The sequence below is a fragment of the Chelon labrosus genome (genome assembly GCF_963514085.1).
Source record: "Chelon labrosus genome assembly, chromosome: 11".
Lineage (NCBI taxonomy): Eukaryota > Metazoa > Chordata > Actinopteri > Mugiliformes > Mugilidae > Chelon > Chelon labrosus.
Window position 1 is genome coordinate 28,808,483 of NC_140344.1, and position 26,885 is coordinate 28,835,367.

Here is a 26,885-nt window from a genome sequence, read left to right on the forward strand (position 1 = left end):
TTGTGCGCACTTTGAAAAAGAGGAAAAAAAAAAAAGAAAGAAAGAAAGAAAGAAAGTTGGTGATGAGTTTAGTGTGAACGCGGCCCGCCTCGGAGCAGGCTCACCGTCCCGGGATGGCAGTTTGGACCCGAGCGGACAAAAACGGTCAGCTGGACCTTCTGCTCCGCGACCGCTGGATCCGAGTGTCCGCGGAACTCACCCGAGAAACGCTCACTTTGACGGCCGAGGCGGAGGCAGCCGCACCGGGGGCGAACAACCACTGGGACTACAGCAACTCCTCTGTGGGCCTGAGGAATGGCATGTCGAACGGAAACGACCCGGGAACGAGTCCGGGGGGGAACCGCGGTCCGCCGCCCCCGGGTCAAGACCAACTCCAGAACCAGAACCACGGGGGTCGAGGGCGCAGCAGCAGCCCGGGGCGCGGGGGCGTCGGTCGGAGTCAGTACGACGCTGGCTACGGTGTAAACAGCCCAGGAAAGTACCCGAATAACGGCACTAACTCTGACTTTGGAAGTCCCGGCTCCAGCTACGGAAGTCCCGGGGGGTCCAGCTTCGGGTCCAGGCAGGGCGACTTCCCCATCAGCCTGGACGGCTCCTCGGAGGCGGTGCGCAAAGTCCGGGTTGTCAAGCAGGAGTCCGGCGGGCTGGGGATCAGCATCAAGGGGGGGCGAGAGAACCGGATGCCCATCCTCATCTCCAAGATCTTCCCGGGGCTCGCCGCGGACCAGAGCCGGGCGCTGCGGGTGGGCGACGCGATCCTGTCGGTGAACGGCAACGACCTCCGGGAGGCGACCCACGACCTGGCCGTGCAGGCGCTCAAGAAGGCCGGGAAGGAGGTGACGCTGGAGGGTAAGTTGTGCCACGCGAGGACGGGGATTTGAAAAAAGGCCGAGATTAGACTCCTGTGGTCCGGCTGCACACCTCAGGTCTCCACCGCTGTCAAAGCTCCAGGCTCCTGCATGGCTGCCACTACATTTATTCATCACACTTATTGCACTTTACATTAGATCTGGAACATATTTTTACACAAAAAGACTGAAACGTCAAATAGTTTCTAACCATGTGTGGAAATGTGTCACATGTTGGAGCATGCATGGAGGAAGGAAAGTCAACATCAGCCACTAAAACAAACTAAAATTACCTTTTTCATGAAGCATTTGTTCCATAAAACTTAAGAACTTGTTGAATAACGTCCTGCAGTCAAAGTTAACACATAGAACATTTTACATTTTTGTGCCAAATATTAAAACAAATAAAAAAATATGAAGTTTACAGTAACGCAGCTGTGTTTTGAGACCGGTCGTCATGACTTGAGGAGATGATACGCATTTTAGAACAAGCTGTAAAGTCTCTCAAAGTAAATCTCTGTTAGTTAAAGTAAATAAAGACGACGGTCATGCTCTTTCAGTTCACACTCACTTGCCACTTCATTAGGTACACCAGTGAACTCATTCTGCTATAACGGCTCTGCTCCACATCTTGAAATCATCTTTTTCATGAATTATTTGCGCCATAAAACTTTTATAAAAGTGAAGTTTCCAGTAACGCCGGACAAAGAAAGTCACCAAGACCTCACACCAACAGGATGTTTTATAAATTCTAATATTAGAGCAGCTTCAGGTGCAGGTAATAAACTCACCTGTCCTCTTTTAAATGTCATGAACTTTCTAGACTTGTCTGTTCTGTGGTTTTCTCAACTTTCACCACTGTTTACATGCTGTAATATAGAAACCAGTCTATGATCTAAGAGGAGGAGGAGGAGGAGGAGGTTTGAATGTTTGTGGCTTTATAATCTAACAGTCCTGGTTCTGGTGTTCGGCTTTAGTTTCTAAGAACTGAGATGTTGATTCAGTTGTGTTTTCATTGTGTAGAACTATTAAACTACTAGAGTTTAATTCAATCCAGTTCAACAGCACCACAACCTCCATCCTCCTCAATGATCATCAGGTGAATCAACACCTTTCTGACTCTGGTTCTACATCAACTCAACACTTGAGGAGGATTTAGTGCAGGGCTGGTTTAATAGCATGCATTTGATTCCTCTAGTGTACCTAATGTTTTGCCAAGTGAGTGCATATCTCTGAAAAAGTGCAGTGATTTCTTTATGCACCTTCATCGTGTCCCTGTTTCTAACATTTAAAGCCTGGGGAAAGAAAAATAAATGGAAAAGTAGGAGAAAAACAAATAAATATCAATAAATAAATCTGTTTATTTTTTTTAAACTTGTCTTGATTTAAAAAAAAAAAGCAAAAAAAAAGGTAAATTAATGAACAAATAAATAAAGATAGAAATAAAAATGAATAAATACAAATAAATATATATTTTTAAAATAATGCAGTTTAAAAGGAGACATGAAACTTTTGTACCAGTTTCTCATAAATTTATTTTATTATATTTTATTTTTTTAGTTTGCTACCTGTCAGAAAAGGTTTGCAAAAATTCTTGTTCTTCTTCTTCTTCTTCTTCTTCCTGGAGTTGGTGGAGACCCAAACAGAGCTAAGAGTGCATTAAATACTGGATTAATTTCTTTGTGTGTTTAAGTGGGTGTGTTATTTGGATTTCCAGCTTCTCTGACATGGTCTCATGTGGGAGGCAGGTTATTTAGGAGGGTATAAAAGCCAAGACAATGTCTGCTGAGAGTTAGGTGTACAGACATGCTCCCCTGAAACTATGCACATATGAACACGCCTACTAAACCTCAGACAGATGAACTGTACAAACATTTACAAGGATTATTAATTCAGTTTAACCTCTTCACTGTGCTGCGTGATTCTGCAGGACACGTCTAAGTTTAGATCTGTTAAAGGTCACAGCTTCAGAGAACGAAGCAGGTGATGAAATGTGCCGGCTCATTATGAGGCTGCACAGATCTCCATGGAGACGCGTTTACATCCCAAACCTGTCGAACGGTTCAATCTTTTTAAAAGCGGAAAAAAACAAGAAAAGAGGCCGTGGAGCCTCCGGGGGGTCGGAAGCACGAGCATTTAAATCTGGTGTTTAATGGTTTGGAGCAAACGCAGAGTGAATTCTGAACGAATCGTAGGAAACGGATCGACGTGCGACACATTTCCACTCCTGAGTCGTTCGTCCTTCCTAAAATAAACCTGGGTTAAATGTGATCGACTCTTTTAATCCGTCCGCTGTTGATTAAATTAAAAACCAGAGACCAGAGCATGATAACCAGGAGAGATCCAGTTCAGTCTGTTTCTGGTCTGTTTGTTAGTTTTGTGTCTATTTGTGTCACTTGTAGTTGTTTTGTGTGTTTTATTTCTTTTTGTGGTTGTTTTGCCACTTTCTCTGCTCTGTTTGCTTGTCTTTCTGGTAGTTTTGTCTCTAGTTTGAGACATGCGTACTTTTTGTGGTAGTTTTGCCAATTTTTCTGCATTTGCGTGTAACTTTTTGCAGTTTTGCGTGCTTTTTATGTCACATGTCGTTGTCTTGTGTGGGTTTTTTGCTGTCTTGCAGCTTTTTGGTGTTGTTTTGCCTGTTTTGTCTCTGGTTGAGACTCTTTCTGGTCTGTTTGCGTGTCATTTTTGCAGTTTTTCTGTCCTTTTGTTTCACTTCTGTGTTGTTTTTTTTCAGTGGTTCGGTCTATTCGTTGAGGTCTTGCAGCTCTTTTGAGCCAAATTGCATCTGTTTGTGGTTGTTTTGCCACTTTTTCTCTGGTTGAGACTCTTTCTGGTAGTTTTGTGTCACATGTGGTTGTTTTGTGTGTATTTTCTGTCAGTAGTTCGGTCTCTTTGTCGTGTCACAGCTATTTTGAGTGGTTGTTTTGCCAATTTTTCTGTCTTTTTGCAGTTTTTTGTGTCACATGTAGTAGTTTTCAGTGGTTTTGTCTCTTTATTGTCGTCTTGCAGCTCTTTTGAGCCAAATTGCATCTTTTTAAAGTTGTTTTGCCACTTTGTCTCTGGTTGAGACTCTTTCTGGTAGTGTTGAGTCACCTGTAGTTGTGTTGCGTCATCATTCAAAAAGAACGAATCAGAAACATTTCCCTGAAGCTTCAGACACAGACAGAGGATGTTCCGCCTCCTCCTCTTCCCGCCCTCATCCAGACGTCGTCCAGGCCTCGGTTTGTAGGAATGTGTCAGCTGCCCGTCACTGTTTGTGGTGTTTCGGTCGGAGCGAGGCTGCAGCTTCCAGACCGACGTGCCGTGTACACAACACATAAAAACCCCCCAGATATTCCTCCCAATTAGCTCAGGAGCCCCACATTCCTGACCTCCGCTTTCATCTGAGTATTTAGGGCAGAGGTCAACACCGCAGCTCCGACCTGGATGATTCCTGCTGCTCCACATATGCAGAACACTTTTAGGTGATTGCTTTTGAAAGTGTTGGTTCTGCAGGAGAGAAGAGACGTGGAGCTGCAACAACGAGTCACAGTGCAAATATTTAATGATTCCACCTTAAATCTGTTTATCAGATGTTTTTATTTGTCGCAACATGAACCGAAACTAAAGTTTGTAGAAAAATGGGTCTACTAAAGTTGCTCCATACGCTACAAGTGCTGCTGGACCTTTGACCTTTGTACTGCAGACCAGGGACAAGAGCTGCAGTTCTGGAGATGATCTCATCAGTCGTCTAGACGTCACACTTAAACATTTTCCTTTCTTCTAACATCAGCTTTGAGGACAAAACGTTCAACGTGTTCCCTGACACGTCCACCGACTGACAAGAGACAGACGATCATAAGGTCATAATGTTATGGCTCATCGGCGTGCGCAAGTTTAAATGAATGAGTTCTCTCTAAACAGGCTGGTTTCCACTGACCTATTAATATGTGACATACATAACCCAGACATGACACGCTGCTGATTAATCCCCCCCCCCCCCCCCCCCATCCCATATGTCCAGATGATTAGTGGAAGCCCCTCGTGTCCCGTCGGGTTAGCTCGCCGCTCGCCGCCGGACGGAGACGCAGGATCCGACCCTTTTGTCAGCGTAATTGGAGGAATAAAAAAAAAGAGAGAGAGCACATACCAGACACAAAGGGCTTTGATAAAATGGGGACAGCTTCATGGAGGAGCTGTTCCTTTTCTCAAATAGACCAGTTAGTCAGCGCTCTGTGTCGGGACGAAATGAAACGTCCTCGACCTTCAGATGAAATTAAAACCAATGACGGGACTCCTTAAGTCACTACAAACCATTCAGATATAGAATCACCTGTTGGAGTTTTGTGGTTGTTTTGTCGTTTTGTCTCTGATTGAGTCTATTGACGTGTCTTTCTGGTAGTTTTACGTCTATTTGTGTCTCTTGTAGTCACACTTTCAAACCATTTTGCATCTTTTTGTGGTTGTTCTTGGCACTCTTTCTCTTTTTGTATACCTTCTTTGCAGTTTTTGTCACTTGGGAGTTGTTTTGTTGTGTTTTTGTTGTGTTTTGGTCTCTTTGTCGCTGTCTCGCAGCTCTTTTAAGTCATTTTCCATCTTTTTATGCTTGTTTTGCCACTTTTCCTATGAGTCTATTTCTGGTCTTTTTGGTAGCTCTGTGTAGTTGTTTTGTGTGTTTTATTTAAGCAGTCTTGTCTCTTTGTGGTTGTCTTGCATCTCTTTCGTTTCTCTCTTTCTTTTTTGCAGCTCTTTGTGATTCTGTTGCGTCTCAGTAAACCTCCAATTTCTCTTTTTAGTTTTGGTTCTATGTCTTTTCAGTAGTTTCGCACCTTGTTCTGGTCGTTTTTGTCTCTTTGTTATCTGTTATTATCCGTTTTTTTGTTAGTTCACCTCTCCATTTGGTCGGTTTGCATCTCTTTGTGGTCGTTTGTCATGTTTTCTCTCGTTGAGTCGCATCGTTTTTTGATCCCGTTCCATCTCAGTAAACCTCTATTTTCTCTTTTTAGTTTTGAGTTTACGTCTTTGCGGGCGTTTTTGACTCTTTGTGGTCTGTTATTATCTGCTTTTTGTTGATTCACATCTCCGTTTGTTTGGCTTACATCTTATATCTTACCCCTTTGTGGTGACGTTCACTCTTCCTCTCGTCATTTGTGTTTTTGGCCACGTCCTCTTTCCGTCCTGGAGGCTGCAGCGAAGTCTGGAGACGAGCCGAAATCCCCTGAGATCAAGAAGTTCAACCTATCCTCAGATAGAAATGACCTTTTAACGCTTTGCTTATCAATATCTGTTATAAAAAGTTGAAAGTGACCGTGTCATCTAAAAGCTAATTATTCCCCACTTTGCTGTTTTTCTTACGGTTCAGGACACACAGGCGTTAAAAGGAGCTGACGTTAACGCTGCTGCAGCCTCAAAATGCAATAATTGAATATTTTAAAGTTTTTTATTGTGAATAAAACCAACAAAAATCAGAAGACTAGAATTTTGACTAAAACTAAATCAGGAGCCAACGAGGGCTGGGTGTCGCTACCGTTTTCCTGAATCCATTTGGTTCCTGTACACAAGGAACTGATTCAATTTACATTTCAGTATCTTAACAATCTTTATTAGTTATAAATAAACTTCTCCCTCTAGTTTCTCATCTTTCATGTGTCCTATCTAATCTTGTTGTCTCGTAGACATGAGGCCGCAGCAAGATTTTAAACGAGAGGGAACTGATGTATATTTTAAGAAATCAAGCCATGTATTTTATTAATTGATGTCGAATCTTTTCAGTTAATTGGAATATTTTTGATTTTTTTAAAATCGTAGAGCAGGTTGTCCACTAATCACAGGGTTCAGTCCCTGACTAGAGGATGCTGGAAAGATTTTATGAATCCACATCAGATCAAACCCAGTCCTAGTTTTCTTGAGCGTGAGGTTCTCACCACCTCCACGTGTCGTCCAGCTGATCTCATCATAATTAGATACCAATGCGTTCTGGATAAATTTACACTTGTGCATTAACTTGTGTCTTCATTTATCCAGCAAACATTTATCTAGCATGTTATCGTCCTGTCAGGTTGGACGGTTAAAACCTTTTCATTGCAGAAAACCTCCAGAACTAGCAGCAGCTGGAGCAGCACTGACAGGTAGATGTTTGTAATCTTTACCAGTCACTGAATGTGATTAGTTTTGTCTGTAATCTGCTTTATCCTCTGTAGAAAGTTGACATACATATCCAGATACGACTCTAAACTCAATACTCTGACCTTTTCGGAAAACCGATTTATGTAATTCCATAAATGTGATGGCGTGGTGTCGCAGATTAACACTCTCATGTGTTTACACTTGAGTGACGTGATTTCCCAGAGGCCCGAGGTTAGAGGACGTTAACATAGAGGATGGGGGCAGGTGTGACCCTGTGTTTGAAGGATCAGGGGAATATTTTCCCTGTTTGTGATCTATGTATGCAGGAGATACTACGTCTGTGATGGTGTTTGATTTAACTGTCATGACATCTGGTGTTTGTATTTGGTGTTGGCCTTTATATTTAATTAATGTAGCATGATATCTGTTAGAGCCTGACTGTTTAGACCCTCGACCCATCAAATGGTTTCCATGTTATCTTACTTTAGCAATTAATCAGCTTTTAAAATGCTGGGTGTCAATCAACCAATCAATTCATCAGCTGATGTTTGAAGCTGTAGTCCTAATCAGAAACAATCTGATTCTACTTTTGATGTTTTGGTTCTGACTTGGCGCTTCATGGTCTCAGCTTGAGGCTTCATTGATGGTTTTGACTTGAAACTCGTTTATTAGACTTGAGAATTTTTGGTTTGGACGTTGACCTTGACCAGAGACTTGACTTCGGATGTTCAACTCGTGACTCTTGGTTCTCAAATTTGGATTAGATGTTGGACTTGTTGGTGGTTTTGAGTTGGACTTGACTTTGGATGTGTTTGGGACTTGGCACTGTGTGCTCCCAACCTGGGACTACACTTGGGACTTGAAAACTGATGGTCTCGACTTGGGATTTTGTATTCTTGTCTCATAACATGACTTAGACATGACTGGTTATTTGACTTGGAACTTGAGCCGTGACTTGACTTTTGGACGTTTTGGTTCTGACTTGGTACTTTGTGATCTCAAGTTGGGACTTTTTGTTCTTTACTTAGGACTTGACTTGGAACCTCTTGCTTAGGTTTTCACTTGGAACTTTGTTTTTCGTGGACATGGTCTGTAGTAAGACTTGAGACTTCCGGGTTTGGGACGTGGAACTTAACCCGAGACTTGACTTCAAATGTGTTGACTTGATAGATTGTGGTATCAACTCACAACTCTTTGTTCTCCACTTTGGATTTGACGTGGGACTTGTTGGTGGTCTTGAGTTGGACTTGACGTTGGATATGTGAGGGACTTGGCACTTTGTGATTTCAACGTGGGGCTGCATTTGAGACTCTTTGTTCTTAACTTGGGAAAATGTTGATCTTTACTTGGGTCTGGACTCTCTGTGGTCTTGACTTTGGACTTAACTTAGACCTGATCAGCTATTTGACTCTGGACTTGATGGTCTTGACTTGTGACTTGACTTGGGACTTGATTTTGGACATGTTTGTCTTGACTTTGGACAACTTGCAGCTGCATTTGGAACTATTTGTTCTTAACTTGGGGAATTGTTCATCTTCACTTGCGTCTTGACTAGAGATGTTGTGGTCTAAGTCATTACTTGGCGTAGACTTTGACTTGGGACTTGTATTTTAAGGTTTTGTTCTTGGTACTTGATCTCAGCTTGGGGCAGCATTTGAAACGATTTGTTTTTGGGTTTTCACTTTGTTTTTCTTTTCCTGTCTTGAGACTTCCTGGTTTGTACGTGACAGAGTGACCAGCTTTAGGAACATTCATGCATGTTGTTCTAGATGGTTCTGCAGACGTGCGACACCAGAACCTCGTCCACCCACATGTGGTCTTTGTTGGACACGCTGTTTTCATTATGTTTCTGGCTGAACGAGTGGAAGCGGGGGGAGAAAGACGATTTAGAAGGAAACCACCGATGTGGAAGTTTATAAGAGGTGAGGGAATCGAGCAAGGAGGATGAAGAAGATGGAGGAAGAGGAGGCTGAAAACAGTGAGGAGGAGGGAGGAGTGATAGTGGAGAGTAGAGGGCCAAACCACAGGCTGGGGAATTTGTGGGCAGTTTTGGGGGAAAATTCAGAGGCCAGGGTCTGACCGAGGGACTGCTCTGTAAGCTATTATTTCAGTCATACCATAGGATGAATACTTACTGTGTGTGTGTGGAAGGAGAGAGTAGTTTTAGCCCTGCACAACCACAACTATCACCGCAACCAAATATGTGTCGAGTCAGACTCTCCTCCGCTTCTACGCACTTTGTTCTTTTCCCGTCCACCATCGTTCCCTGAAGGCACGGAGGCAGGCAGATGAGCCGGGACCCTCACGGGACGCCGGTCGGCATCTCGGGGGGACTCTCCTCTCTTATATGATGCATGAATATAGAAAGATAGAGATCCGTGCACAGAGCAGGAAGTCCTCTGTGGACAGGCCTAATTAGAAGCAGAAGTGGAGCTGAGTGACGAGCTGAGTTCATGTGAGAATCCAACCAGAGAATCTGTTTGTAATGATGGCAAGGGAACAAAGCATTTTTTTAACTCGAGAGACGCAAAACCTAGAACAACAATGGGAATTTAGAACAATAAAAAAAGTCCAGAGAGTTGAGATCTGCAACTGATCGGTGGAAATTTTACCGAAACCCAACGTGGATTAGAAAAGAAAAAGACCTGACACAGGTTCTGGATTTCTGGAGTCTCTCTGTTGGGAACTGATTCTGCTCCTGCAAACATCTGCAGGGCCAATCGGCTCGTTGTGGGGGCGGGGCTTAATGTGGTGATGGACAGAAGAGTAACAGTAGTCGTACCACGTCATCTGAACACATGAAACTTTACATTTTGACATTCCCCGGTTCCCATGTGTCCTCTCTACTAGTGAAGCATGTTTCAGACTGACATGTGGATTTAGTTGGTGCACCTGGTTGTAATAAAACTCCTCTAGATGCCGGCGTCCACGCAACGAGAGGTTAAAATAATCATCGTCGTCACCTGTAAAGTGGTTTGTACTAGTTAGAAGCAGCTTCACATTGTGTTCACGGTGAGACAACACGATGCATGAGGACGGCTCTGGGGCTTGAGCTTTTAAATGGTGGCAACATCCCACCGTGATGGGTTTGATTTCTGTGGTTACATCAAAGACTGAATCCGCTCTGATGCTTTTTATTTTCACTTAGACCCAATGAGAGAAAAAAAGAAAAGAAAGAAAAAGCTGAATAGAAGCAGATGTACAGCGGTTCCACACGGCCAACAAATTACACAACACAGCTCCACCACAACAAGACTAGACATAATTATACACAATAGAGTCAGAGAATAAGAGCTCAGGTCTGCTCCTTCCTGCTTCTTCTTTAAGATTTGTTAAACAAATTTTTGTTTTATTAATGAAGAAGATCAGAGCTGCAGCGGTGGTTCTGGTTCCAGGATGTGAACGAGTTTCTGCAGCTTTATCGAATATCTGTGAGCATGTCACCTTAAACTTTATAGTTTTACATTTTTCACTGACTGATTTAGGAAAACAATCGGTATATTCACCAGAAACCAAAAACAGTTAGCGCTGAGGCTTTTTGCAGGATATTTATTACGTAGTTGTCAGTCCTTATCTACTGGCCCAGCTACTATTATGACTTCATTTATTTTTTTTGTGTAAATAATTCCTGAAAACTGTGATTTTTTTTTTTGTTGGTTTCCTCTGTTAAATTTTAGTCCGGAGCAGATCAACAACTCATCTAGAAGACGATTCACTCGCTTTTGTCTCTTTCAGTTTTAGTTTCTCTTTTGAATAGACGCAGAATCGTTGGCTAACAGTGATACTTGTTGTTTGGTCAACGTTAAATGAGCTTAACGGTGGTAAACGCAGCCATGTGTCGATGAAATTCAGAGTGTTGTAGCTGATGATAGGAGATGACCTTTATTTAGACGACCGATGGGAGCGACTGATCCAGTTGAGTTCCCTAAATGGTTACCTGAATGAAACACTGTCAACCACTTTGGTTCCCACCACAAAATCCACAAATTCAAAGCTTCTGTTGACGATCTAAACGCTGCTCTGCTCTCAAAAATACCTGGAGAACATGGTCAGATCATTTAATCTACAATCCTCCCCAGCTGGAAGATGCTGACCTGGGAACCTTGGACTCATGTTTGTCTGCTAAACTTATAACAAGAAAGAATCACATTTTACGCCTGTTTAACAACATTAAATGCATCATCAGTCAAACTGCTTTCTCACGCCTTTACCCAAAAGTCAAAGTTAGTTTCCAGCAGCTGACCAACAAACACATGAATTCCAGTGAATGAGTCATGTGCAGCTTGTCTATGCTGTCTCATAATGACCATAATCTGTGGTTCAGCCACTGACTTTCACTTTCGTGTTTGCAGAAATTCGATGCAAAACCCCCCCCGCGATTTCTGCTAAATGACGTGTTGTTCCCGTGTCCTCCTTCCCTGCACTCACTGCTGCTTTAGAAAGACTTCTTCTCTAGAATGACACATGTGACCGTAAACATTTGGACGGAGGAACAAATTGTTTTAGCTTCAGAGCCGAGTCTCTGCTTCAGTTTATGAAGGGAAATGACATAAGATGATATCAGATATAACCCTGAGAAGTGAGCAAATTATTTCCTCAATAACTCCTGGAGTCTTCATTTCCTCTTTATCATCAGAGATGTTTCATTCCTCTGAGGATGAAGCTTCCAGGGTTCAGTTCTAATCTGAGTCTTTGTCTCATAAATAAATCAGATCTTAACATGTGAGAGTCTTTCCATCTTGTTCCAACATCTGGATCATGTCTCCAAGTCAACAAGCAGCTGTTGATGGTTCTGATCCAGCGGTAGGTAGAGATCCATTAGAGACAGCAGCTGGTACAATATTCTACTGACCACATGATGGCGCTGCTGATTTACAGACACACAAACTGAGATCAGATCTCAAGTGCTGGCTGGGGACGCATGTGGAGACACATTTATATTAAGACCAGGTGACCAAACTTTAAATTCTCAAACTAAACTACAAAATTAAAGATACGTGTAGTTATGTTGCAGCGCCGGTTTGAAATCAGATTGTTGCTCCGTGCTGCAAACAGTGAACAGCCGCCTGATTTTTCTGCGATAAAAGACGATGGTCTGTCTCGCTTTCATCAAGTTAACCAAATGTTATTTGTTCATAGCCTGAACACCGCAGCACAGTGAGTTGTTCATGCAGAATGTGGAGATATAATCAAGCAGAACCACGGAGAGGACCGGGTCGGCGCACGGAAAATATCTCGGCTCGACATCAAACCTGCAGCAGATCTGGTTGTTAGTGTGAGAGTCGTCCTCTTCTCTCTGACCCTCACACATAAACATGACCATCCAGGAATGCTCTCACTCACTCACTCACTCACTCCAAACCACTGACGTCTGCTCAATCTGCTGTGGGTGGTGGTGGTGGTGTGGTTGGGACGGCCGGCCTTGGCTCGTTGCCTCAGCGTTACTCGCCGACCCGCCCTCCGCTCTGACTCATACGTAGAGTAAAGTACACACAGGCGTGCAGGGACTCATGCAGCGAGCAGCCAGCTCTGCATCTGCAGCTAAAATCATTAACAATGAATCTCACACACTGGAGGGTTTTAACATCGAGTCCTGATCTGATCTTAAACGTCCTAGAGTTGGTCTCCTGTAGCTCCCCAAAGTCTGTCCTTGTCTTCCTTGTCTTCTCCTAGAGTTGGTCTCCTGTGTCTTCCTAAAGTCTGTCCTTGTCTTCCTTGTCTTCTCCTAGAGTGGACTGGATTCAGTCCAATAAATCTTTCAGTCAAAGTTAGTGTAGTGTGGAGAGGGTAGCTGGTACCTTGTGTTCTCTACTCCAGAAATGTTCTGGTCATCCAACGCTGCCATAAACTCCCTAACCCTCTCTGGAAGATGTTTCTCCTTGACGCTGTCTCCAGGAAACTTTTCTCTTCTTTTAAACGTTCAGTGTTTGTTGTTGTTGTTTGGGTGCAGCCTTTCTTCTTCTTCTACTACTTCTTGTTTGGGTTCTTCTTTTTTTGTGGTTTCTATAGTCATCTTCTTCTTCTTCTTTTTCTTCTGGTTCCTCTTCTTCTTCTTCGGTCATTTGCCAACGGTGCCAACCAGCATTAATTAACACTCAAACAGAAGAGGAAGACGTTTTGACACTACAGGGGCGTAGTTTTGGTTTACTTCAGACCTAAAACAAATAACTATGAATGAATAACTAGATCAGACTTGAGCTGGATTCGTCCCTAGCACTTATAAAACACTTTTCTACCTCTTAGTTCTCAGTTCTTAGTTCTTAGTACTCAAAGTTCACACCATTCACTCACCACTTACAGAAGCTTTCATCCATGGTGCAAACCTGGGAACTTCCAGTTCAAAGTCTTGCCCAAGGACTGAAACTCCAACTCTCCAACTAGCAGACAACCCGCTCTACTATTTTCCGATTCAAATCAATCTACATTTGAAGGATCCTGCATCCTCTCATTCTCAGGTTAGCTGTTTAGTCTAATTATTATTCATCATCCGACTTTTTAGCCAACTATTTCAAACACTTTTTCTACACTTCTAGCTTTATTAAACAGCTTTAACATCTATTTATTAACCCCTTGACGCCGCGACACACCCAAGATAACATATTTGTTCCTCCAGTACCGGTTTGTGCACATTCAGTACGTACCTAGGAACCTTTTGCAGGCACTAGTTTCTTGTAGGACCGGTCAGAGTGGGAACTACATCCGGTTTATGGAATCTAACGAATAGAACAAATTAACGTTTTAAAGTTTAGAAGTCCTAAGTGAAAAACTTGAGCTCTGTTTCATATTGGATTATAATAGTTGGTGTTATAGTGTGTAATTTGAACATTTATTGTAATTTCAATAAATGTTTTACCATTTTTACCCGTTGCTAATTTGCATCATACCTAAAATTATATCTATACTATGTACTATAGACAAATTAACAATCTCCACTTAATTTACTCCACTTAAATCAATTCAGGCATCAAGGGGTTAATTACTTTTAACTGTATTTCAACTATTTTATTATTAACTTGTTCATTATCAAACATCTGTTGATACTTTTCTACTGTTAATCCATTGCTTTAGATGTTTAGACGTTTAGATATGTCCTTTATTTAAAAGGTTTATGCATTAGTTTACAAGCTACAAAGTAAATTCTATGTATTTCCTGTTCTTCTCTGTGTTACAGCTCATATTTTCAATGTCTTTCATAATTTACACTTGTTTTAAATGGTTCCCCTGGTTAGAAGTCCCTTCTCTCTCTCTCTCTTGTGCATGAATACCTTCACAAACCAAATATCTTGGTCCACATTCAGGAATGACCTCACCTCCCTAAAATCTCAGGTTTCAGACCCAGACTCTCTCTCTCTCTCTCTCTCTCTCTCTCTCTCTCTTTTTTTATTATTTCTCATATTCATGAACTCACTTCGCTGCACGAGAGCCAGAAAGTTCACGCATACAGGAGACGAGGAAGTGAAGTGGTCGAGGCTGCAGGACCAAATTTGGAAAGTGAATCCATCACAAGTTGAGCGGCCAAGTCCTCTGCTGCACAGCCAAGTTGTTTCTCTAAGATAAATTCTCACAGGAGACCACTTTGTGCTTGTAGGAAGATAGCAGCGTCTGTTTAATATCAAGGCTCTCGGCTCGAATTTGATCTATTAGGTAATTAGTTAAGTTTAAACTTCAGGTCGGACAAAAACTCGAGCTGATTTTCTGCACATGCGGTTTGAGACCTTCAAGCGTTAGAGGCCCCAGAAGTGTTTTTAAATTCTGACTCCCAGAGTGTTTCCTGATGGTTTGGTTTATACTTGGTCCCTCCATGTACCCCGAGTGAGGGGCTGATTCTGGGGGGGAATCCAACAGATGGTTAAACTATCTGTAGATACTCGGCAGGGACATTTAGCTCCTTGGATATGAAGGAATATCTGAGAATCTCCTGTTTGTTGGCTTCATTCGATCAGTTAATGGAGTTATTTTAAGGAGCTGTGGGAGACATTCAGCCGTCGCCTAAACCTGAAGCTAAATTCCTTGAGGTTTAGCATTCTACTGATTCTCTTTAGAGCTGTAGTCAATGATTATTTTTATTAGTTGTCAATCATGAGGTCTCGTAAACGGTCTAAACTGACATTTTAAAATGTACAAAACACAAACCTATTAGGGCGCTCCGATAGCCTGGCGTTGGGTGGTCCTACAGGTTGGCTGCAGTCTTTGTGGATGCACATTTACTAAAATGTAAACTGCTCCGTGGTCTAGTTAAATATTTGGACCATTCCAGTTTAGTCTGATTGTTGGTTGGTGGTCAGAAGCATAGACTGTATATAAATATGGACACCACGTCTCCACTTCCTCTCAACTGATGCTATTTTCCCGAGGACACGGGCGGCGCCATCTTGTGACTTCAGAGCCAGAGTCTGATCAGTACGGTCCGAGGGTGGAGCCACGTGGAGCCGCAACATCAATGCCCTGCCCACTTCCTCCAGACTCACTTTAATTAATACTACGCTCTGCTCTACCTCCACCTGTTACAAGGAAATGTTGGGTTATACACTGGACTTGTTTTTTAATTTCTTTTTACAACTCTCACGGTCTCACAGGACGGCTTTACAGAACGGTTGGCATGGCAACTGGTAGTCGCCATTATGTCGCATCCTGTTTCTATAGCGCCAAATAACTAACTAAAACGAAAATTATCCCAAAAACTGACTCTTGAACATTCATCGACATTATATTAACTACCTAAAATGACAGAAACCATCCTTGGAAAAAAAAAATATTTGAAGTGTATGTTAGTGTTTTAGTTTGGTCCAAGTCCCGCCCACTAACATGGAGGGGGTGGAGCTTATGACCTATACTGCAGCCAGACACCAGGGGGAGCACTAGTTTATTTGGCTTCACTTTAGAGGAGCTGTTCCACCGTCTATCTTTATTCTGTCTACGGTCTGAACCTTGGAGTTGTCGTTGTGTCCTCATGAGTTGTTTTTGAGAAAAGAACTTAACAGAGACTCCAGAGCAGATGCTAATGAAGATGCTAACAGCTAGCATGAAAGCGCCGCCTTCCAACAGTTTGTTTCTACTCATATAGACGTCTAAAACTAAACCAGGTAGAGTCTTAGTAATGTTCTGCCCTAAGTGGGTGTTAGCAACCGTTAGCAGTGGTTAGCATCGCAGCATGAAGGTTGTGGGTTCTAACCTGCTGTACGGCTGGGGTCTGTCTATGTGGAGTCTCCATGTTCACTTCCATATACAGTCAGCTCAAGTTAAATCAAACTCTATCTATATAATTAATGACAGAATATAATAAAAACATATTTCCTAATTAGACTCAGTAAATGTTCGTTATGATCATTGGTTTGTTGCAGCCGTAGACCATCAACACTGACCGTACATCTCCATCAGAGACGTCCACCTCTTGACATGCGTCCTCTGTCTCCCTCCACAGTGAAGTACATCCGCGAGGTCTCCCCGCTCTTCAAGAAGCCGTCGCTGGTGGCCGACCTGCCGTGGGACGGCGTACGCCCCCAGTCGCCCAGCTACAGCGGCAGCGAGGACTCGGGCTCGCCCAAACACGGCAGCTCCTCCTCAGCCAAAGACAGGAAGGTGATCAGCCTGAAGATGTGCTTCATCAGCAGGAACCTCACCATGCCGGATCTGGAGAACAGGTCGGAGACATACCTGAGCGCTGTGTGGGAGGGAGGGAGGGAGGGAGGCTGGGCGTGGGGCAACTTCCTCTTCATTAGATTGGAATGTTTGATCTGTTAGAGATAATGAGCTCAACTAAGAGTTCAAGAGACAAACTCTCTTTAACCCTTAAAGCCTGAAAATGTCCACCTGCACTGTTTGGTTTGTTTCAATGATAAAAAAGGTAAAAACTATCATGTGATACGTTGAACTGACTCAAATCCTGAACAACTCGTCAGCAGTTCATCAAACCTGTAACTTGTTCCTCTTTGTCTTCGATGCTTGTCTTTATTTCTCCATCCGCTTTGTTGATGCGTTAAATAATTCATCAGGTTTATGCTTCATGCATCTGCAGCTTTTAATGCACACAAGCTTTACACCGATCAGCCACAACATTATGACCACTGACAGGAGAAGTGAATAACATTTAAACCATCTTGTGACAGTTCAGTGTTCTGCTGGGAAACTTCTGGACCTGGCATTCATTGGTGTGGATGTTACTTAGACATGTAGCACCCACCTAGACCAGACCAGGCACCCCCACCCCATAGCAATGACACTCCTTGATGGCAGCAGCCATCCCCAGCAGGATGCAGCCTGACACAGACACACACACAAAAACACTTTAGGAACAACTAAAAAAAAAACATGAAGAACAGCACAAGGTGTTGACCTGGCCTCCAAATTCACTAGATCCCAAACTGATCAAGTATCTGTGGGATGATCCACAGAGGCCCCTCCCCTCAAAGGCCCCCCTCCCCCACTAACAACAGGACACCCTCAGAAGGCCCATGTCCAGTTGTGTGTGCATCTCCAGTTACAATTTTTGAAAAATAATTTAAGATTAATCTATGAAATAGTGATGAGACTTTGTAGAAATGCTCCAACCAGATAAAATGATGAATGTTTCATATCTGAGAGGTGACGTCATGATATGTAACCCTAACCCAAGTCTTCATTTCTTATATGACACGAGTCTGACATGGATAGAAACTGAAACCTGACCAGATTAATATCATGTTATAATTAACATTAACATTTCCGGAGTTTCAAACTTCGTCCAGACGTTAACCGTTAACCTAACTTGTCTCTCTTGGTTTTCTGCCAGCGTCGATGCCTCCTCTAAGAGCTCCTGTTGGTTTCACTAAAAATAAATCCGTCCTGTTTTCAAGGGAACTCAGCAAAGTGGAAGTGGACTGAAATAAAAAAGAGGAAAAGAGCTGCTCAGAGTTAATAACTGGACAACGGCTCATCAAACCTTTAACTCGTTCCTCTTTGTCTTCGCTGCTCGTTTCTGTTTCTATGTTCTCCAGCTGCTCTGTTGATGCCTTAAATAATTCATCAGGTTTTTAGTTCATGAACCTATAGAGAGCCGAAGTCTAGCCCCCTCTACTTCCGGGTTGTGGGACCTATCTTTCGAAAAAATATGAACGGCAGTCTATGGCGAAAGATAAATTATTTTCTGGTCCCGATCGACTTGTGCCTTGGATTATACATATGTTGTTTTTCAGAATAAAAAATGATTTTACATGTCAAGAATGTCACAGTTTGTCGCAAGATAGTTAAGTAAAACGCTATGGAAAATACGTAATTAAACGAACTACAAGTCCCGCATGCTGGCGCGTACAGAACCGACCAAAACTCCCTTCGTGTAACTACAGCTCTCGACATGACCCGATTTATAATGATTTTCACCTCGTTTGATGCTTCTGCCTTCGTCCTGGAAGAAGACGGTAAAGCTCAACAAGGAGACAGCCATAGTTCTCTAGGGATCTCTAGAGAGACGTAGTTCACTAAGCGATCTCATACAAAACCTAATGTTGTTCAGCTTATTTACGTCAAATAATTTATCTCTTGACGTGAAAAATTATCTTTTAAATTCACACACATCATATGTGAAATTCATGCCACAATTCGATCGGGACCAAAAAATAATTATTATCTCTCCATAGACTGCCGTTCATATTTTTTCGAAAGATAGGTCCCATAACCCGGAAGTAGGGGGGCGGGACTTCGCCTCTCTATATATCAGTGTGGGTGGGGCCTCATTAAATAGAACAAATTAGTTTTCTTTAGAATTAAAAAAATAAGTTCCTGTGTTATTTCACAGCAGATACTGAAAACAAAGGTTCACTGACTCTTACACCTCTCTGATATGTAATATTGGCTCATTTATCCTGAATAAAGAAACAGACAGGTCTAATATTTCTGTTTGTTGACTTTTAGGACATTTTTATGAAGAAATGTGTAAAATTAATACCAAATTTTTGCAGATTACTGTTTAGGACAATTTCCAGATTAAATGCAGTATTATTAAATGTGACTTCTAACCTTTGTCCCGTCCAGACTGCTGGAGCTCCATTCTCCGGACGGCCAGCACACGGTGGTGCTGCGCTGTAAGGACGGCACCTCCGCCAACTCCTGGTTCACCGCCATCCACACCAACATCGCCGCCCTGCTGCCGCAGACGCTGGCTCACATCAACGCCTACCTGGGCGCCTCGTCCTCCACGCACCCACACCTCAAACACATCGGCTGGCTGGCTGAGCAGGTATGCAGGGACGTCTGCAGCGTCACGGGACGGGAGGAGGACATTTAAACTCCTCGCCTCCCTGAATCTCTACGACAAACTTCAACATAGGATGTGAAATAGTTGATGTAAATGATCTGACGTTAAATGTGACGTTCAATCAGTTTTCTGGTCCATGAGGATTTAACTCCGTACGTTTATCGTTTTTACTAATTTCCTGTTTTTCTCCACTTTCTTTATAATAGTTTATTTATTCTTTCTTCACAGCACAATGAAAATGTTCAGATATATTTGCCCTTAGGTCGTTTACAGTCGGCGCTCATGAGCTCTTGAACTTTTAAAAGCAGTCATGTGAGGTTTAACTTTAGATGTGCAGAACAATCTTCTCAATCTTCTATAGATGTAAAAAGTCTAGATTTAAATAAAGAAGGAACTGTTTTAAATAGAAAAGGAATTTACAATTATATTAATGTGTCTTTAATCATTGAGCTTTATAAAAATAAAATTAAAATCTATATAATAAATAAAATAATTATATTAGAAAATAATAGAAAAAATAATAGAAATAATAGAATTAAAAAATAAAATAAATATTTTCTATTATTTTAAATAAAATAAACAGAATAATAGAAAATAATAAATAGAATAAAAAAATAAATATATTATATATATTTTACATAAGATAAATGGAATATATTTATTTTATTTTTTTATACAGATTTTATTTTATTTTTATAAATTTAAAATGAACTAAAAACATTTTTCGCAATAAAAGAAATTGATCCAATTTTTTAATTTTTTAGGTGTTTATTTTTAATTATTGAACATTTTTTTTAATTCTTGAACATTCTTGAACAGGGCCACACTTTAAACTTCTTATTTATAATAATTATTATTATTATTATTTTAGATCCGTGCTCAGTATTTAGTCTAAAGGACTAAGTGAAGTTACATCAGTGCCTCTTTTCATCCGTCAAAGCTCAAACTCTGACCTTAACGTGAAACCTGCAGCAGCTCAGGAAGAGTTTGTGTTTTCTTGTTTTATCCTCGACCCTGAATCATAAACGGATTTATTCTCTCTTTAAAGCTCTGGGGGGTTTTCTGTTTTTTTTTTCACGCTGACCTCCACAAACAGGAAACGCAGGTGGAGGTTTCCGTTGCATCACTTCCTGTGGTTTCTGCTACAACACCTCCGTTATTTCATTCTAGTGAGTCAGACAAACACGACCTGTTTTCACCACAACGCTGTCAGAATCCAGATCAGACTGACTTCTACTTTACCCTGAGACTAATTCACTTTCACACAATCCTGCAGATTCTGTGGAGGAATATTATACTTATCTATTTGATTACATATCAGTGAGGTGTAACACAGGTTAATGTCTGGGTCAGTCAACGACTCGTGAAATGAAACTAGAAGTAAAAACTCTTCATCAGGTTTTCACTGACGCCTCCTCCTGACTCCTCCTCCTGACTCCTCCTCCTGACTCCTCAGGTCCAGCTGGAAGGCGGGCGGCAGCAGTACCGGCCGGTGGTCATGGCGCTGACGGAGAAGGACATCCTGCTGTTTGAGTCCGTGCCGTGGAGCCGAGAGTCCTGGTCCATGCCTCTGCTCACGCACCCGCTGCTCGCCACCAGGTAAAAACACGACAAGTTGGTTAGTACTGAGTGATGATCTACTACCACCTCACCAAACATCTACAAGTACTAACTACTGTCTGACTCACTTCATTTTACACAGCAGATATGGTTAGTCACAGGATTCGTCATCTTTGATGTTTGGCAGCTTTGATGCTAGCAACTGACATTAAAACAGAAGAAGAAGACGTTTACTGAAAGGAGCCATGACAACTAGATAATCTCTCGATGTATGTTTCAGCCCATGTTGAAATCATTTTAATCATCGGACTAATGTTTGTCTGTGTCTGTTCAGACTGGTTCACTCCGGCGGTGCCCGTGGTTCTCCTGCCCAGGGTTCAGACCTGGTGTTCGCCACTCGGACCGGCACCGGCCGAGGCATCGAGTCCCACGTCTTCAGGGTGGAGACCCACTGGGATCTGTCCTCGTGGACGCGAGCGCTGGTGCAGGGGGCGCACGCCGCCGCGGAGCTCATCAAAGAAGTCTCCATCGGTGAGTGTGTGGATACGATTGGTCGGTTTGTGATTCTGTTCTTATCAGACGAAAAATAAATGTTGTGCTGGAGAAAAACATGGGCGTGAACATTTCGCATTGCATCGCATCGGATTGTATTGGATCGTATCGTATTGCATTGTATCGCATCGTATCGCATCGTATCACATCATATCCTATAGTATCACATCGCATCGTAACGTACAGTATAGCATTGGATCGCATCGCATTGTATAGTATAGCATCGTAGCGTATAGTATCGCATCGTATCGCATCGTATCACATCGTAACGTATAGTATAGCATCGTAACGTATAGTATCGCATCGTATCACATCGTAACGTATAGTATAGCATCGTAACGTATAGTATAGCATCGTATCACATCGTAACGTATAGTATAGCATCGTAACGTATATTATCGCATCGTATCACATCGTAACGTATAGTATAGCATCGTAACGTATAGTATCGCATCGTATCACATAGTAACGTATAGTATAGCATCGTATCACATAGTAACGTATAGTATAGCATCGTATCACATAGTAACGTATAGTATAGCATCGTATCACATCGTAATGTATAGTACAGCATCGTATCACATCGTAACGTATAGTATAGCATCGTAACGTATAGTATCGCATCGTATCACATCGTAACGTATAGTATCGCATCGTATCACATCGTAATGTGTAGTATCGCATCGTATCACATCGTAACGTATAGTATAGCATCGTAACGTATAGTATAGCATCGTAACGTATATTATCGCATCGTATCACATCGTAACGTGTAGTATAGCATCGTAACGTATAGTATCGCATCGTATCACATCGTAACGTATATTATCGCATCTTATTACATCGTAACGTATAGTATAGCATCGTAACGTATACTATCGCATCGTATCACATCGTAACGTATAGTATAGCATCGTATCACATCATATCGCATAGTATCACATTGTATTGTATCGTATTGCATCGTAACACATCACATCGGATCGCATTGTATTGTATCGCATCGCAACATATCGCATCGTAGCGCATTGTATCGTATCTTATTTCATCACATTGTATCATATCGTATTGTATCGTATTGTAACGCATCATATTACATTCTAATGCAGTTAGAATGACAAGTCGTAGCCTCCTCCTCGCTCAGCAGTTTGAATGACAGCTACGATCAGCTGCTAGTTTAATGTAGTTGTACAGTAGCAACCATGTGCTATTGTTTTTAGCATTTCCCTGTGAAATTAGCTTTAGCTAAGTTAGCGGCCCAACTCTCCACAACAAATACATTCACGACAAACTCCAGCTCCTCCACCACAGTCCTCTCAATAATACTATCCAATAACAAAGCGTCGATGTGGAGGTCTCATCTGATTGGCTGCTCTGAGCCTGAGGAAGCTACCTGATTGGCCATCTTCAGTCTTCAGCTTTAAGCCTTATCTGCTGTTTAGCTCTGGTCGTTTGTCTGACTCTGGCTCCTGTTGTTTGCTGGCAGTCTGGAGCCACGTTAGGGTTGAACTAAGAGTTAGCGTTAACGTGTGTGTGGTCTCAGGTTAGCAGAGAGCATTAACCAGAGGATGTGGGTTCGCTGTTAGAATCATGAAATTAAGTTTCTTCACAAAATATTTACTCTCAAGCTGAACCCTGACATAGTTTCCATGTTAGCAGAGAGAATATTATTCTGGTGAAATGTCTCTGACTGTGGCAGGAAGCAGTCGACTGCAGCGCCGTGCAGGAAAAGCAGGAGTGGGAGCCAGCAGAGGGAAATGTTTCCACTCTGAGCAGAACAATCGTTGGCTGCTGCAGCAGAACTGGAAGGCCTCGGCCTTTTCTTTTTTTATTCCTCTTCGCTGGGCGGCTGTTGCACAAACTCTCACACACAGTTGTTGAGGAACATTCAGGACATTCAGAGAAACACATGGAAATGTTTTCAGATCAGATGACCTCATAGTTAAAGCTGCTGGAAGCTGCAACGACTGATCCGTCAACGTTTATTCACTTCCTTTAATGGTTTAATGAACTATATCAGCTGTTTATAACTGTTATCTGTTTTATATCCACATTATATTTAGTTTGAGCTTTTATTTAATTATTTCTAGAGGTTAAAGTTATGACACAAGAACTATTGGCTCAGGTGGTGGAATAATTCCTCCTCCTCCTCTTCCTCCTCCTCTTCCTCTTCCTCCAGGCTGCACGTTGAACAGACAGGACGTCCGGCTGACGCTGCACTATGAGAAGGGCTTCACCGTGACGAGGGAGCCGGCCGATCCACCGGGGGGCGCCGTGCTCTTCAGATACCCCTACGAGAAGCTCAAGATGTCCGCCGACGACGGGGTCCGCAACCTGTACCTGGACTTCGGGGGTCCGGAGGGAGAAATGGTGAGATAACGTTACCAGTAAATCATTCTGTGGTTGATCCAGAAAATGTTAAAAAAAAAAAAAATAATAATAATAAAATAAAGTGCATTTCATAAAAATAAAAAAATAAATAAATTTAAATTTAAAAAATTTATAAAAAAAAATCTAACAAAAACTGAAAATTAAAATTAAAAAATTAAAAACAATAAAAAATAAAATAAAAATAATAAAATAAAACCAAATTACATTTAACGCACTGTCAGTGATTACATAGCCTCACTGCTGCAGTAAAGTTTGTTATTGTGAAAAAAAACAAATGTAATTTAAAATCTTTAAAAATTAAAAGGTAATGTAAATGACAATATAGATAGTCTGGTGCAGTTTAAACTAAATCCATCCTTCCATAATAAATCTTATTTACGCTGCATAACGGGACGTGTTAGCTTTGCTACCCTTAACGAGCATCTGCAGTTTTCTCTTATTTCATGATTATATTCTAATGGCAAAATAAATTATTGAATATTTTATGTTCGGAGACTGAAAAACAAATTTAATTTAAAATCTTTAGGATAAGAAAAGATGAGACTTTATTGATCCTCGGGCGACAAGTTAAACAGAAAATGGAACAAACTAAAAAATAAACTATAAATACGTTAAAGGTTCAAGAAATATTAGTTGTTTGGTTCACTTAAAAAATATAAGTTAATATAAATCAGAATATAAACTGTAGATAATATCAAAGATTGGTTTAGATTATTAGAAGCATTACAGTAATTTGTTCTTGTCCATCTTGTCCTTCCTCTAACGTCCTCCTCCGTCCGTCCCTCAGGTGTTTGACCTCCACTCTGGTCCCAAGCCGGTGGTGTTCGTCCTCCACTCCTTCCTGTCGGCCAAGCTCACCCGCATGGGCCTCCTGACGTGAAGCCACCGACGCCGCCCACGGCGTGGACCACGGAGGATTTTATTACCTTTTAAACGTGTTTTCATATTTTTTTTTTTCCAGTTTCTCCTTTCACAGCTGAAGTTAGACGTGAGGCGGCGGCCGTTTTATCTTTTCTCATGGATTGTCTCAAAGATGTGCCTTGTCCTCCGGCTTCTCCTCGGCCTCCTGTTAGAGAAGGCGTCAGTGATGTAGGAAGGCTTTTCTAGACACAGCCCCTGTTTCTACTGCCTATCATTCCATAAGAGCCTTTTAAAGTGTGAGAGGACGTTGGTAGCGGAGGTTTGCTGTGAGCGTGTCTCCGTGCTTCATGCTTCCCTTCGGCCCGGCGGCGTGACGCCACGTTACCCCAGAACTACAGGACTCGCCAGCTGTGCCTTCTTCTTCTTCTTCTTCCACCTAGACTCTTTATAACGTGTCCGCTGTTTGTTTGTTTTGTTTTTTTTATTGTTTAAATTTCACACAATAAGAGAACATTACGCTTCAGACACAAGCAATAGTATTACTCTTATAGTGGAAACAAGTGTTAGCGTCGTTTTGGTTTTTATTTTCTCCTCGTAGCACGAAGCTACCAGACCTGACCTCCTCCTGCTACAACCTTCACCTTGTTTCTGCCACCGAGGGCTCGTTACAAGGTCACATGACAGGTAATATACACTCCCTGGCCACTTCATTAGGTACACTAGTGAAGTCTGATCTAAATAATGTGGAGGTGATGTAGAAGCAGCGTCAGGAAGGAGATGATTCACCTGGAGGATCATTCATGTGGAGGATGGAGATCGAATCGAATTAAACACTAAAGTGTTTCTGTTATTGAGCTCAGCCCACTGACTACTATGTCAAAATATTAGGAACACGTGCCAGTTCAATAGTTCAGTTATTAGAAGCTAAAGCTGAACCAGAACCTTCACGGAGACTAGATTTAGAGCAGGACTGTGTTCACTTGGTGTACCTAATGAAGTGGCCAGTGAGTGTATCTTCCAGTCACGTTCAGTGTTTCAAAGCTTTAGCAGTTGTTTTATTTCAGGATAATTAAACTGAATGTTTTCAGTGATCTTATGTTGAAGAAGAAACTGACTCATTTAAAGGAAACATGCTCTGAAACGACGGCGCCAAGTTGAACATAAACGTTGACCAGTCTGATAAATGCTGCGCTCATTTAGTCCCAGAGTTAAATGTTGATGAAGACGAAGGTGAGAGCTCTGCAGGTTCAGTTAAATGATTTTTATTGGAACCATTTTAACCTTTAAACGAGTCTTTTTGTCGTTAAACTTGAGGAGAACGAGTTAACAAAGCCCCCCCACCCCCACCCATCCCACCCACCACACCCCCCTCAGCAGAGCCTCTGTGTCCTATTGGACCTCAGACAATGAACCACTGTGTCCCAACAAGACAAACCGTCTGTCCTCAGATCAGGAACACAGCCTCCCGCCTCGCTGACCTCGGCTTCAGGGCTCAGCGTCCTCGATGTGAATGTTTCAAGAAAAGTTTTGGGGCTTTTTTATATAAAATGAAAAATAAGTTTTAAGCAGAAGTAGGTTTCCCTCCTTCCAAACATCAGGGGGGGAGTTTTATATTCAGGCCGTCCGTCTGCGATGCACTAACCCGACGAAGCCCCTCTTAGAGCCTGTGAATGTACCCCTCTCCTCTGTCTCTCCTGTTCTATGCAAAGCAACGCTTCAAACCGGGGGCTCCTGAACCAAAGGTCGCCTCGACACTGTGGCAGCTCGCGTCCAACACAATCATGAAACTGAAAAGTCACACGGAGACAAAGTGCTGCTGCAACAAACCTGTCATATGCAAAGTATTTTACACTTCCTTCCAAGATACAGTATACGATGTATGATAGCAGTGTAGTAATCTCAAATGTAAATATCTACCAATAAAACCTCTAAATGACAAAAGCTAAGAGACTTCTTTTTGTGTTTTTAAATCATTTTTGCATTTAGTTTATATTTTTTAACACATTTAAGCTCTTATGTCCATGACTTTTTAATTTTATCTTAATATTTTAACTTTATCCATTATTCCTTAAATTGTTTGAACGATAGAATGAGTTTCACAATTCTGTAGATGCCAGATCTCAGTCAAGATGTGTATATATATGTATATATTTAAGTATTAATTTATAAGACATAATTTACTTTATACTCTATTTTTTATACCTTTAAAGTTTTCATTTCATTTTCATTACGAGTAGTGATTTTCCAATTAACCGTGACCTTCTACTAGTGACCGCTAGGGGGCAGTAGCTGTAGCCCGTTGAATAAATGCTACCGTTATTTACCGTTATTCCATTCGT

At 41.9% G+C, this 26,885-nt stretch overlaps 1 protein-coding gene across 2 annotated transcripts; it reads left to right on the plus strand.

Moving 5' to 3' along the window:
• On the plus strand, positions 1-26,544 carry sntb2 (syntrophin, beta 2). 2 transcript variants are annotated; one of them, XM_084555142.1, is made up of 7 exons: positions 1-849; positions 16,375-16,594; positions 18,960-19,164; positions 20,639-20,781; positions 21,077-21,273; positions 23,474-23,664; positions 24,473-26,544. In XM_084555142.1, the coding sequence occupies exons 1-7, from the start codon at positions 114-116 to the stop codon at positions 24,563-24,565; spliced, it is 1,785 nt and encodes a 594-aa protein (XP_084411268.1). In that variant the 5' UTR covers positions 1-113; the 3' UTR covers positions 24,566-26,544. The 2 variants fall into 2 exon arrangements, with proteins under 2 accessions (XP_084411268.1, XP_084411269.1); XM_084555143.1 differs by lacking the exons at positions 23,474-23,664; positions 24,473-26,544 and adding an exon at positions 22,994-23,445.
• The last annotated feature ends 341 nt before the right edge of the window (positions 26,545-26,885 follow it).